The 16,508-nt window shown below is 38.3% G+C and overlaps 1 protein-coding gene across 2 annotated transcripts in view; it reads left to right on the forward strand.

Annotated features, from left to right (window-relative positions):
- filip1l (filamin A interacting protein 1-like) overlaps positions 1-15,131 on the forward strand; it is a 116,959-nt gene extending 101,828 nt beyond the window's left edge. The window contains exons 5-6 of one of the 2 annotated variants that reach the window (XM_038280913.1): positions 2,224-5,029; positions 14,414-15,131. In XM_038280913.1, the coding sequence (XP_038136841.1) occupies positions 2,224-5,029; positions 14,414-14,614 (3,007 nt within the window). In that variant the 3' untranslated portion in view covers positions 14,615-15,131. The remainder of the gene's footprint in view (positions 1-2,223; positions 5,030-14,413) is intronic. The other variant, XM_038280914.1, reaches the window with a different exon arrangement.
- Positions 15,132-16,508: the final 1,377 nt, after the last annotated feature.

Below are 16,508 nucleotides of genomic sequence, written 5' to 3' on the forward strand. Positions count from 1 at the left end.
TTTAATTCATTAATTTTAATTTGAGTGAATTAGAAAACAGGTTCCCAAACATGACTCAGGTAAGTGTAAAAGAGTTATTGGTAATATGGCTACGGAGGCACTGAGTGGGATAATAACACTTTATTTAATGTTCAAGTTATGAAATCAGACAGACTATTATTTTCACTTTGTGATACTATACATAGCACGTATGTTAGGATGGTATAGACTGAATTCTGTTCTATTGTTGTTGCAAGTTAAAAAGAAACATTTTGCAAAAAAAAAAAAAAAAAAAATTCAAACCAGACATTAAATTTCAAATTTTATGTTTTAAACTTGTATTTTAAGTGGAAAAAAATGTGTGGCAGTAACTTTCCTGTTTTCAGAAAAGTAGTTTTTTTGTTTGAAGTTTGACAAAAACATAAATTACATAAAAAATTACATTTAATATTTATAAATGGTGTTTATCAAGTATCTGTTCTTGAGATGAGTTTCTTAAACTGGATTCTTTTCAAATTGCATTTCATACCATTTACCTTCGGGGGCGGGCTTTTCTTTGCATGGAGGAGCGTAAACCCATTCCTATTGGTCTGCATCTGCGTTAACAACAAAGCTGTACTGGTGCATGTCCATGTCGGGAGTGATGGTTTGGATTACGCTTGAAGTGAAGAGAATGTGATCTATGAAAAAATCTAAGAAAACACCAGAGTTTCTCTTAAACCATTTTCTGATTAAAACTTTTTTCAAAGCTTAATTTCTGAATCCCATTCAACCAAATTTTCCATTTATGTTCTTTTATGGCAAATATAATGGAGCAAAATTCACAACATTCAAATGAAATTTCTTTTTGTATACACTTGTGTTCAAAATGACAAATAAAATCTATCTAAGTGGACATAATTATTTCCTAAGCTGCCGATGAAAACATACTGTGTTCATCTCCGTGTGGACTATGCCTTAGTTATAACTTTCTGTACGAATTTATCAGGCTTTTAGCTTGTTATCCGTGACTTCAGACTGACTGTACAACATTGCTTTGGCTCCATAAGGTTTCCAAAGTTTCCACAATATTTCTTTAGGTTGAAGATCTGAACCTTGAATATTTAACTGCAGGCTGTTGAAGATTTGTTGCTCTGTTTGGGATTATTTTCATATCGATGTTGGACAGATGACTTGACTTCAATTCTTTATATTAAAAATCAAATCCCGGTAAACCCGAACTGCTGATGTGTCTAGTTGTTTGAATGTGAGCTCTACTTCAGTTTTTCCCCAGTACTTTGTTCCACTACATTTTTGCTTGTTCATTGTCATTTATTTTAGCATTGAAATTTGAACTGAAGCCTTAAAATCTGTTTGTGATTATATATAAATAAATATATATATATATATATATATATATATATATATATATATATATATATATATATATATATATATATATATATATATATATATATATATATATATATATATAAGCACAAATTCTCATTACTAATGTCTTTTCACCTTGAAAAATAATCAGCTAATGAAGCAATTTTGTTTATTATACCCAAAAAGATTCAGTAAAATTTGTTGATGTAATGCAAAGATATTAACATTTAACATAAGAAGAAGAAATAAATATACCTAAAAACATGCCACTATGCATCCAGGAAAATAGCAGGAAGTCCACTACCAATAAATTCTACAGACAAAATTTATTTGTCTAATGCCTGTTATGCTTAAAGAGATTAAGAAGAAAGATCATTATGCATTGAGATGATAATCTTGAGATCAGTCCCTTTTTTTTAATTATTTCAACATCTCTTCTTGTTTTTAAACCTGTTCATGTCTATAACCTGTTAACCTGTTTATATCTGTCCTTAAAACAGTTAGATAAAGAAGCAGCAACACAATGTGATGTCTTAGAGTGTACCTTAAGGTTGCTAAATTTCATTTGAAATCCAGTGGAGAAAGCAAAAGTGGCCCATTTTGTTATCACAGCAGTACTTGAAACATGTTAAATATTACTGTTTCTATTTCACAATGACATAACATCTTAAATGTCTGCTGTTTTATGATGTATGAAATTTCAAATGAAATTTGCTCTTCAGTCAAAGTCAACAATGGAGTAAAGAGTTTTTGATGTCTTAGGAAAAAGGGCCAAAGGGTATAGGCAAAGTTGTGAAGCTGAGTCACACCAGCAAAGTTTGTGATCAGCTACTTCTGAATTCTCTTTAAACAAAATCTTTTCTCTTTTTACAGGCTAAAGCTGTTAATTGAACAGGAAAAGGCCTATCAAGAAAGAAAAGACCAAGAAAACGACAAAAAGGTTGCAAGTCTGAAGGAAGAGCTCACAAAACTCAAGTCTTTTGCATTGATGGTTGTGGATGAACAGCAGCGCCTCACTGAACAGCTGAATCAGAAAGCAGTCAAGGTCCAAGAGCTCAGCACGGGCTTTGCACAAGCTCAGGAAGAACTGAGTCTAGCTAATGCTCGTCTGCAGGAAGAGGAGCAAAAGGTCAGTCGTTTAGAGACTGAGTTACATGACCAAGCAAGTCAACATTATCAGGAACAGGAAGCAATGACTGCCAAACTGACCAGTGAAGATGCTCAAAACAGGCATCTGCGCCAGAAACTGTCGGCACTCAGCCGGCAGCTCGATGAGCTGGGGGAGACCAACAAGACCCTCAGAAGGGCCGAAGAAGAGCTGCAGGAACTGAGGGACAAAATTAGCAGAGGCGAGTGTGGAAACTCAAGTCTCATGTCGGAACTTGAGGAGTTACAAAAACGAGTTCTGGAGATGGAGGGGAAGGACGAGGAGTTGATCAGAATGGAGGACCAGTGCAGAGACCTCAACAAGAAACTGGAGAAAGAGACCAAACAGAGCCGGTGCTTGAAAGCTGAAGTTGATCAACTGAATCACAGAATTACAGAATTAGAAAAACTAGAGGATGCTTTCAGTAAAAGCAAACAAGAATGCATTTCCCTGAAGAGTAACTTGGAAAAGGAGAGGACTGTGTCAAAGGTTTTGAGCAGCGAACTGGAAATATTGAAGGTTAGAGTCAAAGAATTGGAGGGTGCAGAAGGCAAGATGGTCAAGACTGAGCAGATACTAAAAGAGGAGCTGTCCAAACTAAAGACTCTGACAGTTATGCTGGTAGATGAGAGAAAAGCAATGGCAGAAAAGCTAAAACAAATGGAGAACAAAGTACAAAACAGTACTGGCAAGCTTCAAGCAGAGCAGGACAGAGTTACATCGGTCACAGAGAAGCTAATAGAAGAAAGCAAGAGGGCATTAAAATCAAAAGCAGAGCTAGAGGAGAAAATGTGCTTTGCAACAAAGGAAAGTGATGACTTAAAGGCCAAACTAAGAGCTGAGGAAGAGAGGAATAAAGATCTGGAGTCTAAAATCAACATGATGAAGAAACGGTTGCAGTCACTTGAGACAATTGAGAGGGAATATCTAAGAAGCAAAGCGAAAGAGGAGCAACTTAAAACACCTCTCACTAATCGCTTCCAGCAAGAAGACAACAAAATCAAAGATCTGACACAGGAGGTTGAACGCCTTAGACGTAAGTTAAAGGATATGAAAGTGGTAGAGGGGGACTCCTCAAAAACACCCGAGTATGAAACACTGGAAAAAAGGTTCACCAATGAACAACAAAGAGCCAAATCCCTGATGGAGGAGCTTGAGGTATCCAGAAAAGAGCTTTCCATGTACCAACTGGCAGAAAAGAAAGAGTGCAATCAAGAGCATGTTCTTTATAAACGCTTGAAGGAGGAGGAAGCAAAGTCTAGCCATCTGTCCAGAGAAGTGGCAGCTTTGAAGGAGAAGATTCATGAGTACATGGGAACAGAAGAGTCTATTTGCCGCATGAAAACTGACCATTCTACTCTGCAAAGAAAGCTAACCCAGCAAGAGGTCAGAAACAAAGAACTGGCCCGAGAAATGGAGACGCTAACTCGAGAGCTGGAGAGATACAGGCGCTTTAGTAAAAGTCTTCGCCCAGGCATGAATGGAAGGCGGTTTTCAGACCTTCATGTTTCTACGAAGGAGGTTCAGACTGAGCCGCTTGAGCTCATGTCCCCCAACAGTAAGACTACTGTACCCCTTGAACGAGCAGTGGTCAACGGGAAGCTGTACGACGAAAGCGCCCCTGACGATGACGCAAACTACAGCAATGAACTACAGCTCGCCAAGTATAGCCCTTCGCTCATCAACAACGTCAACAACCTGAACAACAATATGAGACGAGGCCAATTCTTCAAAACGAAAGACAGCACTCATCAGGTGAATGGCAAAATGCAGCCGCGGCATAACAGCAACCATGTCCAAGCTGGAGACTTGGTGTTGACCCATAGTCCTGGGCAGCCGCTGCATATAAAAGTTACCCCTGACCACGGACAGAACACAGCAACTCTAGAGATCACCAGTCCAACCACAGAAACACCTCAGTCATTCACCAGCACCGCTGTCATACCCACAAGTGGAGGTCCCCCCAAGCAGAGAATTACCATCATTCAGAATGCCTCGATTTCCCCTACTGCAAAATCCATTTCTCCGACAACTAAATCAAAGCGTTCCTCAATCTCAGATGAATCATGCTCCCCAGATAGAGTACTATCACCTTTCACCATGGCTACATACTCTAGAGCTATGACCCCAGACTCATGCGGCTCTGTAACCCCAGACCGAGCCATGTCACCCATACAAATTGTATCCGTGACAACAGGTGTGCAGGATCGCTCCCTCTCGACAGAGCCTGCAGAGGTCGGGCACGCTGTCTTCCGTGTCACCCCTGAGAGACAGAGCAGCTGGCAGGTACAAAGGTCCAACAGCTCGGGGCCAAACGTCATCACCACCGAGGATAACAAAATCCACATTCACTTAGGAAGTCCGTTCATTCAGAGTATCAGCACTCCTTCGCAAGCGCCTGGAGCCTTGGAAAAAATGACTCAGGTTACTGCAAACTCCAGCACTCCAGTTGCCAAAGGCAACAGTAAAATTACAAGTAGCATCATGATTAAGCCCACATCTACCCCAATCCAAAGACCATCACAGATTACAGTAAGTAATGCCTACCAGTGACCCAACAGTCCCTGAACCCTCCATCCCATCCCTAGTTTGGAATCATAGTATCTTTGGCTCTAACAACTCTTAGAACCATGTCTGTTTTATTCATCTAATAGTCTAAACAGTTGGTTGTTGGACTTTTTATTTGGTTTGTTTTGTGCTGTGTGATAAAAAAAAAAAAAATAACCAAATGCATGAACACAGTAAAGACACCAGGTTCTAACTCATGTGCACTTACTGTATTGTACTCAATGGCCCATTTGCCATGTAGTCTGATTCACACTGATGTATCGTGCCAGTTTTTATTCACCATATTTTCACAAACTCCATTTTGTCTGAGCTGTTTTGATTTTATTTTGAATAATTAAAGTGTGAGAATAAGATTTTTGTTTTAGTTTGTCATCCATGCTTGCTGATTTTTATTCATTCAATAAATCCAGCATGTTTTAAGAGTGTTTCATTCAAGAAAAAGACTGAAGGGGATTATATACAAATTGAAACTTGCTGCGTGATTTTTACCGCATGTTAACAGGATAAAAATCCATTGTCTTTATTCAAAACTTCCTGTGAATCTATTGAACTCTTTCGCAGGCATAGATAAAGCACTCTGGGATTCTCACATATTTTCTCTTGCTTGACCTAAAATCATAGGCAGATGTCATAGTTTCTTCCTAGAATCTATCGCCCAGAAACCCAGTGACTAAAAATGAAAAGCAGGGGGGATGTTAACTTGGGAGTTCTCTGCCATGACTAAATGGAAACTCGGCTTTAAACCTTTGGACCTTAACATAGTGTCCCATAAACGGGGCAGTGGAACCAAATCCTTGCTTGTCCCAAAAATAGCTTTAGGAAGCAAAAGTAACATTATGGAGTGAATTTTTTCCCATTTATTCTTGTGGAAACCAAAGAACACAATTTATATAATTAACACATTCTGTGAATAAAATAAAAATAAATTAAAAATACATATTGTAAATGGAAATCTTAAGCTTTGTAAATTGGAATAAAAATAATAATGCAATTAATGCATAAAACTCAGTCTGAGAAAAGTGAAATAAAAAAAAACACACACACACACACACACACGAGTAGGTAAGTGAGATACGTTGCCACACACACAAACACACACACACGTATATATATATATATATATATATATATATATATATATATATATATATATATATATATATATATATATATATATATATATATATATATATAATATATATATATTTTTTTTTTACATTTTTTTATGAAAATAAACTTACTTAAAGTTACATATCTGTCTGGGCTGCATCTTTTTGGTCTTCTCTTGAAACAAATGAACCAAACTCACTCCATAATTATAGATGTGTTAAAACAAAGGCTTTTCAAGCTGTTTTTATGTTGTAGTACACTTGAAAGTTCTTCTACAGAAATCCACTACAGAGGAAATTAAAAGTATTCACATATAGCCGATAGTGATGCTGCAGAACTGTTGCTCACTTCCGTTTGGACCTTAATGTTTCTGAGTTAAAGAAGTAAAAGCTAATTGCAGTGCCTAATAAATATAAAATCTTTTTCCAGCCCTCATTTTAACAGCTTAGAAGAATCAAAAAGTGAATACATTCTTTTTTTAAAGTGGCTTATATTCCTACTGACAAAAGTATTAATGTGATAAGAGAATTTATTTTACATTTCTATATTAAATTAATATATCCCAATAATTATAATAAAATATCAGCTGATTATTGCAATACAAAAAAATGTATATCTATGTAGGTCCATTTTTCTTAAAATAAGTGCATTTTTTCTTAAATTAAGTAGGTAAGTGAGATACAATGCCAATGAATGAACAAGACAATTTATATTTGAAATAAAAAACAAATACACTTTTTATTCCAAATCCATCATATCTAATTCTTTTATTTTAAGTATAAAACTGCTTGTTCAATTAGTAGGTTATCTTATTTGCCTCCTCAAACAATATGCTTATTTTTAAAATGTCATGTGTATTTTTAGAGTTTTTCCATTGCATATTACCAAAACATTTTAAAGGTTATTACTGCAGGCACCGTAGTAAGGTAGTATAATACGAAAGCCAATTCTTGGTAGTAGTGACGCTTTTTATGCATTCTGCTGTGTAAAAATCAGATATATTATATTCGTCATTGTATTCAAGGTTACATACTATACTAAAAACTATGATGAATGCAGTTGATTACATCTAAGAGTCAAGATAAATAGTTTTAGCACAAGTGGATCAAAAACTGCAAATGAGATTGTTCTGGTGTTATTTTAGATTTATATTGAAAATTTATAGAGGTAATTTTAAATTTAATTCTAGAGCAAATGGCCAATTTTCCTATTTATAGATATATCAAATCCTCTACCTTTCATTTTTATTTGACATTAATAAGCTTGCAGTTAAGATGTATTTTTTGATTCATGTACAGAAAAAGGAAAGATAATATTGAGGAATTATTGAAGAGACATCAGATTCCTTTTTTGGGTAATTGACCTGCCAATCAGCAGTCAGTCACTGAGCATCGAACTGCCCCTAAAAGGAGATCTGCTTAAAAGAAGATCTGGTGCTGGGTGCTTCTTCCACAAGGTAGCATTTAGTTTTTAGACAAATTCTCGCTATGTTTCAACATATTCGTCCCCAGCACTCTTTACTTTTTCTTCACTCTTTTATAGTGAGCTGGTTAATAACCCATTCCATCTGTTTAATTTTCTTGCCCTGGAAATCCTGTCTTGTCAAGTGAGTCATCTGTACAGCTTACAAAAGCCATTCCATGAGTATGCATTACTCTAGAGGGGGGGGGGGACTGCATGCATGTGATTCATAAAATTGAGAAATGAGGAACAAATATGGGCGGAGATTGGGAGATTATTCACATTTCATGCCATGGTCAGGATCAAGGCAACATATTAAATTGACTCCATTTAAAGGGGGCTTGACCAGCTCCATATTCATTTGGCCCATTAGAGAGTTCCTCTTTTATTGCTTTTTAAGTAAAAGAGCATGTTGAAGAGCAAATATGGGCTGTTTTAGTAACAGATAAAGATGATGTAAAATATAGAAAGCAGTTATGAAATTAGGAGGAGAAGCAATCCAACCAATACAGCCTAAAACGTAAAAGTGATTGTAAACATTTCAAACTCTGAGTCATCCGAGTCAAGGCAACCACAAATCAAGCCTAAATGTGAGGTAATCAAACTTTCAATCAGTTTATCTGAAAATGTTTCGACATCTTAGACAGTCTAAGTTATCTACGTAGGACTCTTTGTTACTTTGGCTTACCATAACCAGGGCAATCCGGGTTGTAGCACCAATAGAGGCCCAGCCTCCTAGGTACATTTCAAATCTTCTGTTATCTATGGCTGTGTTTTTGATCATTTTAATTATTAAGACTTTTGTTGTGCAACGGGGACCGTTCGGACTCCTATGAGAAATCAAACAGAAACTAAACGAACGCATGGTGCAGCAAAGGCCAGCAGTTCTGGGCAAGATTCAGCTGTACACTTGCATCTCAAGAAAAAAAAACTTAACACCTTTGATGCCTGAAATGTTAGATTTTGGACAGAGAGGACAATGACAAGTGGATCTTTGATTTGCTTCGGACTTGGAATGTGCTTAGGGGTAATTGTTAAAGACTCGTGGATAAGTCTCTAGAAAAACAGAGTGAACGTCCAGTTTCCTCTGATTTAAGCCTGTTTTGTGATAGCAAGCTTGTCAGACTACAACTGCCATGAAGCACTTGTTCTATAAGGTAAACAGTCCATCCAATTCAATTTAGTTCACACATATCATCTCAAGGCAGTTTACAGAGACAATACAGACAGATTGGTTCAAGTTTTATTTTACATTACTAAATAGGAACTTTATCCAAATCTTGCAAATAACTTATGGTATTCCTTTCTGGTCATTTTGGTCAACAGCTGTATTCACACTGTTGACCAAATAGCCTCACATGGAGGCTATTTTTGCCCAGGTGGTTTCTTATCTTTGAATCAAAGTCAATGACCCTGGCAGACACAAAGCTAGTCCTGAGGTTTTTTAGATGTTGTTCTGGGTTCCTCTGTAAAGTGCTGATGGAATAAATCACAGAGGTCTACCCCTCCTGTGTCATCCACTCTTCCCTGTTTCCTCCATTGGTTCCTAAAGGCATTTCCTGGGGTTCCTTCCTACACATAAAAAAATGGCTTTGTACACATTTCCCCGTTTATGGGTGGCTTTTTTTGCGTAAATCAAGCAAGGGTCACTTTTTGACATCTTTTAGCCTGCTTCATGTTTTCTTTCAGGTCCTAATTAAAGTGTTTTTTGTTCTGCTGGTCTCACGGAAACCTGGAATTTCTATGATTTATAAATAAACTCTGCTTACCAAAGAGTCCATTTTATCAGTATTATCAGACTTATCTATGGGTCAAGACATTCAAACAGAGGGTCAGATTCTTGGCTTATACTTGATAATCGAAATGTTCTTTTAAAAAACACCCCAAATAATAGCAGTAATAAGAGTTTTTTGATTGCTAATTTGGAAAGCACAAAAACTCAGCCCTGCTTTTGCAATAAAAGATAAATGTCCATGCTTTGCAGTAAGAAAAGTGCAACTTCTTCAATTCCCAAAAATGATCACTCTGGCAGAGAGAAGTTTAATGCAAATCCTAGCTCCCATACACACACACGCACACCCACACACACCCAAATCATGAGATGATGAAATAAAGCATTAAATTGAACAAGTGAGAAGAGATGCAGCTGCGGGAACCAGATCCAAAACTGTCTGGGTGCGATGAAACGACTCAGGGGCCAAACAAGATGCTATTCATTAGAGAACCACCCGATAAACCACCAGCAGCTGAGACGTCTGTCTGTGACCTCAATTACCCCCCTGACTCACTTACCACTTCTTTGATCCATAAACTAAGCTCACCGGGTTCAGCTAGGGGAGGATATATGTGTGCAGGGAGTAATAATGGGACTTTCTAGAACGTTGCTCTTCTAAAGCAGCTCATAGTGATGCTGCATGTTATTCATAAAAATTCCTCAAACATCCTGAGAGCAAAAAAAAGAAAAAAGATAGAGCATAGAGACTGCAATAGGACCAAAACAAAACTTGTGTTTGGTTGCTACAGCAGCAGCAGCGGAGGAAACCCTCCTGCTGCACGGATACACGAGAGAACCAAACCACACTCTCTTTATTTTACTGTAAAATAAACAATGTTTCCATGTTGTGGAACCACTTTGGATTTTCAGGACCATTAAACAACACATATCGTGATACTGTCCTGAAGATTTCAGCATGTACTTCTGCAAGGTCAGTTTATGTGATTCCAGGAATTTCACGGCCCGTATGAACAAACGTCCGTGTGTTGGTGTCTGTGCGTGCTTTGGAAATGTGTGTGCCGTGATGAAACTACTGGAAATGTACTGAGACGTTTGACGAAGCGCTGTCAAAGCAGAATAATACCCCCACTCAGAAAAGAAAAAGGGAAAACAAAGACATTTGGTTATATTCAATCTAATTCAGCCAGGGTTGTGAACAAGGGGGGAAGATTTCTAGAGAGTTGTGTGCAAAGAAAAAGGAGGAGACTGGTATAGTGCTTAAGGGGGAAGTTATTCTTTGTGCCAATTACACTTCCTTGATATCTCTGGACAAAATGGAGGCTACCCACTATTTTCTTATAGTTACTCAGAGTTTGCAGTAAAGAAACTGGAGTCTACAGGCACTCATTCATGTATGAACTGTTTATACAACTCGCTTCGTGGATTAGCAAGAATTAAATAAATGAAAGAGTGATGTATACAGTGTTTATGGCTGAGTTTGCAAAGCTGTGTAACTGTGCAAACGTCTTATCAGGGTTACTGTAAACAGGATACAAAAGAGATTTACATCAGTATCCTGGCATGAGGCTGTACGAGTAAACACGTTGATTAAGATGGGATTTGGTGCTAAATGGAGCGGGGAGATTTTTGGAAAACATGAGTTGCTCGGTTTGTTTGACGGCCATGTGTCAAGAGTGGTCAATGGTTTTTAAGCCCAAAAAATAAATAAGGAAAACATCCAAACAGACAGGTTTAAGGTGCACACACACAAAAAATAAAGTTTTTGTCTTTCCACTGGGACCCCTACTGTAATGACAGTTTTCTGGCCTACAGTAAGTCTGACCTTTGGACAATTGGTCCGGATAAGTTAGATTGAACCCCTTTTTTTCAATTTACAACTCTTTTCATCTGTTCCTTTAACTGTAGCTTTTACTTTATGGTGCATCTGTTTTTTGTATTATTATTCCATTATTGTTGCAGGCAAGGAACGTATTTATCAAAGGCTCTGTAACTGGTTTTATTTGAATCCCCCTAAGAGAAATGCTTTTTACCTGGTAAATTGTGTGGTCATGTTGTTAAAATAAATTGATTGCGAATATGCAGGGGTTCAGGCAGTTTTAGCATCTGCTTTTAACTGTAATGTGGCATTTTCTCTGCAAATTGAGCTCATTCTGTAGGGTTTCCAGTGTTCAATCAGCCACTAAGAGCGTCGTCCAACAAGGAGTGTTTTCTCCAAGAGGATGCACGGTATGTCTTGTAAACAGACGCATGGGGGTCAACAAAGGGATAGCAGTGATACTTCTATGGGCTGTCACTGCATATACAGCAAAGCAACCTGAAAAGATCAAAAAGGAGGAAGTAAAGAGAAAGCTGAAATATAGAAATGACCAAAGAAGGTCTTGTTAATCTTAGGCCAGCCTACTCTAAGTGGAGACCTTTTCGGAATTTCCTCAGACTAAATATGGACTCGAAAATGGCTGTAGTCCTCCTAGACAAGTATGCCTGGGTAAATTCTGTCATCTGGGTCATGGCGACCATGATCTTGCTTAAAATGGAAGGCAACCAAACTGACGCTCAGTTTTTTTGAAGACATTTTGACATCTATCTAGGAGTCTTTGTTAATTCTGTTGGCTCGCACCAGAGAAAACTCTATTTGGATTGCTGATGTATTTAAGCAGCATGGAGGACCAACCCCTTGAACAAATTCCAAGTCAGATGGTAATCAATTAGCCACTCTTTTTTCTCAGGCTGATTTATACTTCGAAACTAGATCGTCTGCGTAGGCGTCGCAGTAAGAGATGTCCCCACCCCCTCAGCAGACACTCTGCTGAGGGGGTGGGAGGGGGTATTTATCTTCTTGTAAACTAAAACAGACTTTATTATGCTGCTGAAAAATTCATAAATGATGCTTACATGTTGCAAGTAGCAAAAACAACAGAGAGTTAAGGCAACCTGCACATCACAAAAGAGCCCAAGGCCAATACCGGGACAATTATTAAGTCATATGAGACCAGATCAAAGATGTTCAACAGATTCCTTTACTCAGATCAGACTCCTAGCAAAAACATAAATGGAATGATGTACAGAGGTCATCTGAAAGGAATAAAGGAGAGTTTTGTTTCAAATATATTTTTAACACTTCTTAACTCTAACTTTGTGTCAGCATATGTTGCGTTTCCAATAGTGGCAAAAAAAAGGTTATTGTCCATCATTGCAAAGGTTTCATATGTTATACTAGATCATTGCATGGGTTAGAAAACAGCAACAGATATAATTGATGTATTTTCAGGCCTTTTTGGTGATTTTGGGTGTGGCCACTTAGCAGTTCAATTTATTTTATTTATATAGTGCCAATTCCCCATACTTGTCATCTCAAGGCACTTTTCAATTCAACCAGATCATACAGTCAAATTGATTTAAACTTTTCTATCAAAGGGAAACCAGTTAATTGAATCAACTCATTGACACGAAGGCAATCCCTCACACTAAGCATGCAGCGACAGTGGAGAGGAAATACTCCCTTTTGACAGGAAGAAACCTCCAGCAGAACCAGACTCTGTGAGCGTCCACCTACCGAGGCCGACTTAGGTTCAATGAGACAGAAGCAGACATACAGTAAGAAGCAGAGATATAAAAGGCGACTGTAAACCAGCTCCACAGGGGGCCCCGTCTAGGACGAGCCCTGAGCCAGTTTCTTTGTCAGTGGATGAAGAGAGCACATCCAGCCAGTAACAGTCAGATTGGCTGGGTTGGGTTGTTTTTAGAATGTGATGAAGATGTGTGTGAGCCCAGTCAGACTGGTTGGATGGACAGATGACCCTCTCTTAGCTTCCCATTTATGCTTTGACTAAGGATCTTGTTCCATATCACCTCCTACTGGTCTAGAACACTTCAGTGATGCGGTGTAAAGGGCTCGCAGTGAGCTTGATGGAGACATTTTTGATTTATGCCCAATTTTGAAGAGTGGGCTGCGCTATGTTATTCCTCGCCACAACGCAAGATGGACAGTCACAAACTAGCTGTGGGTCCAGATATGGCCGAGGCGGTGAGGAAGTGGGAGCGTGTGTTCGACAACGGAGGGACATGAGGGCGAAAAAGAGTTGGGATCCAGGTGGAAAAAGGGTCACAGCGTTCTTGCGCACCTCACTCTTCTAGCTTGTCCAACTTCACGAGTCGTTTCCGCAATAGTGGTCATACAAACAAAAAACGCCGGTAAGGTACCAAACAGGAAATACGCATGAGTAGGGCGGATGCAGATTTGACCAATCAGAGGCCTCCTGTCTGCAGCACTGTCTGTGGTCACCTACAATCTGGGAGAGGTGCAGCAGAGTGTCTGCGGGGGGGCAGGGATGTCTTTATGTTCACTGTGACACTTACGCTGAAAATCTAGTGTCGAAGTATAAATCAGCCTTAAGTCGCTGCTTTTCTGAACAATTTTATTTTTTGCAACTTAAAGCATTTTCCCTTTGCCCATGTTTTGGTGTTTGCTGACCTAATTTTGGAGAATTTGCTGTAAAATAATTTCTTCACACCCCTTGGTCATTGTAGCATCCATTCCTACATATAGATATCCATCCATTCATCTATCTATCTATCTATCTATCTATCTATCTATCTATCTATCTATCTATCTATCTATCTATCTATCTATCTATCTATCTATCTATCTATCTATCTATCTATCTATCTATCTATCTATCTATCTATCTATCTATCTATCTATCTATCTATCTATCTATCTATCTATCTATCTATCTATCTATCTATCTATCTATCTATCTATCTATCTATCTACTCAATATAAGGAGCAATGCTTCTAAAATGTTTTCATGTATGAAAACGGATGATTTGCTTCCATCTACAGGTTTCTGTAGGCATTGCAGATCATCCTAGAAAAACCAAAGGAAGTTCTCTTTGTTAAAAACCAAAACTAAGTATTTAGAATTGTTTTTATAAGACACAAACATTTTTTTTCTGCTTGTAACAGCTTTCTGTCCCAACAGAGCTCTAGGTGACTATAAAGTCATAGTCTGTCCCTACTGAATTGTATTTTTCTCCTTCAGGTACCCCTAGAAGCATTCCGTCGTCCAGGACCGACAAGAATCCCCAAACCAAAGGGATTCACCTCCCAGAAGGGCACAAATAACCCAGCATCACACCCAGGACAACCACTGCTGGCTCCTGGAACGGGAAGGGAGTCGGCCTCACACACATCTTCATCACATTCTAAAAACAACCCAAACCTGGTGAACCGCAGAATCTGACAGCAGTTCTTCTATTCCCCACTAATCCAACTACAATAGACAGTATAGATATTGTGCTGAATAGATTGATTCTGTTCTTGTTCCACTTCACAAAATCTCCATCTGTGGTGCTGTGAAACTGACTTCACACAGCTGTTTACTGTGTCTGTATTATATTCTGTGAACACATGTTGTAAAAATATCTCATTTAATAACCCACAAACTATTGAGGATAAATTAGTAACCGATCTAAGGATTTACAGATTAATGGCGATGAAATAAAAATATGAGATCGAAGCGTATGATAGCCTATATGTATGTGTTGAATAAAAACTGTATGTATGTTTTCATTGTGAATATTGGTACAGGTCTAGATAATAGAAGAAGTATTTATCCCTTTCAGGAGATGGGACGCAAGTATATTTTAAAAAAAGAAAAAAACAGTGGCAATAATGTACAGAGTGACTGAGCTGTAATGCAGCTTCTTTGTTAAAATGTGATGTGTTATTTTTCAGTCCAATAAAAAGCCTTTTCTACTTCTTGCTTTCTCTGATCTTGACCTTGAGTTGCTTCTGTGTGCTGCTCAATAATTCCCTTTCCCCTTTCCCTTCAGGAAGGGGGAAAGGGAATAACTGGTGATCCAGTGTTTATTATTAGGGAAATTTACAATATATTTTCTGTTCCCCTTTTCTTTACGTTTACAAATTATGTTAATGTTGCCTGCTGTGTGACCAGGAAATAGATTATTTTAGGGAGCTACATTTCTTACAGCACTTTTTGATTAGCTTTTGAACATAGTCTTCTTGAACTTAAAGCCCAAGCTGTCTCTCAGTATACCAGATAACAAAACCATTTTGGTTCATTCCTTATCTTCAACTTTAGGATACTTGCAGCTGTGTAGAAACTTCAGGTTAAATCCAACATGCTAATATACCCTCCTAATTATTACATACATGAAACGGGAATCATGTTAAATCAAAAGATAAGTTCAGATGGATCCAAATGCATGTTTTTTTGTCTTTAGTTAAAGTCGTAGGGAAAACAACAATTCCAACCGTTGCATTTCTGAATTCTCCCTAGTGGTGCCCAACTTTACAGGAGTTAATAAAGTGAATGTGATTGGTTGATTATCAAGGGGGCGGGATTGTTGTGGCGGAAGGTTCGCAAGCAAGTTTGGTTGTGGCCGGTGTCTCAGAAGCATCTTGCTAACCAGTTAGCAACTTAGTGCTAGAAGGTTCCCTATGGGAAATTCCATTGGGACCCAGTAGCACTAAATTGGTGACTTAAGAACGACACTGTCAAGGAACGCTATGGACAGCGGAAACATGCAAGAGGATGAGAGTTTTGTGTCGGAGGTCGTGGATGAGTCTCTTCCGTCATACATTTTTTATTCAGTGGAAAGTGGGGATGAAGATGTTGTGGAAGAGGACGCCAGGGTGGCAGAAGCTTGGTTTGGTGTAGAAGGCTTCCAGCCGTACATGTTTGAGCCCTTGCCTCGCAACGCTGCCAGTTCTGTTAGCTCTACGCCTGCCGAAGACACAGACGTCCAAGCCCGTGAACACTGGGACGGAACTCAATAGTAAAGCAATAAAGAATTAATTATTCTTATTTCCTATTCCAACCGTTATGCATATAAATCAATATATTCATATATATATATATATATATATATATATATAAACAGTGGTCAATAACAAAAGTTCATCTCAATACTTTGTTATATACCCTTTGTTGGCAATGACAGAGATCAAACGTTTACTGTAAGTCTTCACAAGGTTTTCACACACTGTTGCTGGTATTTTGGCCCATTCCTCCATGCAGATCTCCTCTAGAGCAGTGATGTTCTGGGGCTGTCGCTGGACAATACGGACTTTCAACTCCCTCCAAAGATTTTCTATGTGGTTGAGATCTGGAG

This window comes from Cyprinodon tularosa, unplaced genomic scaffold (assembly GCF_016077235.1).
Source record: "Cyprinodon tularosa strain WSP-4 unplaced genomic scaffold, ASM1607723v1 ctg166, whole genome shotgun sequence".
In the NCBI taxonomy this organism is placed as follows: Eukaryota; Metazoa; Chordata; class Actinopteri; order Cyprinodontiformes; family Cyprinodontidae; genus Cyprinodon; species Cyprinodon tularosa.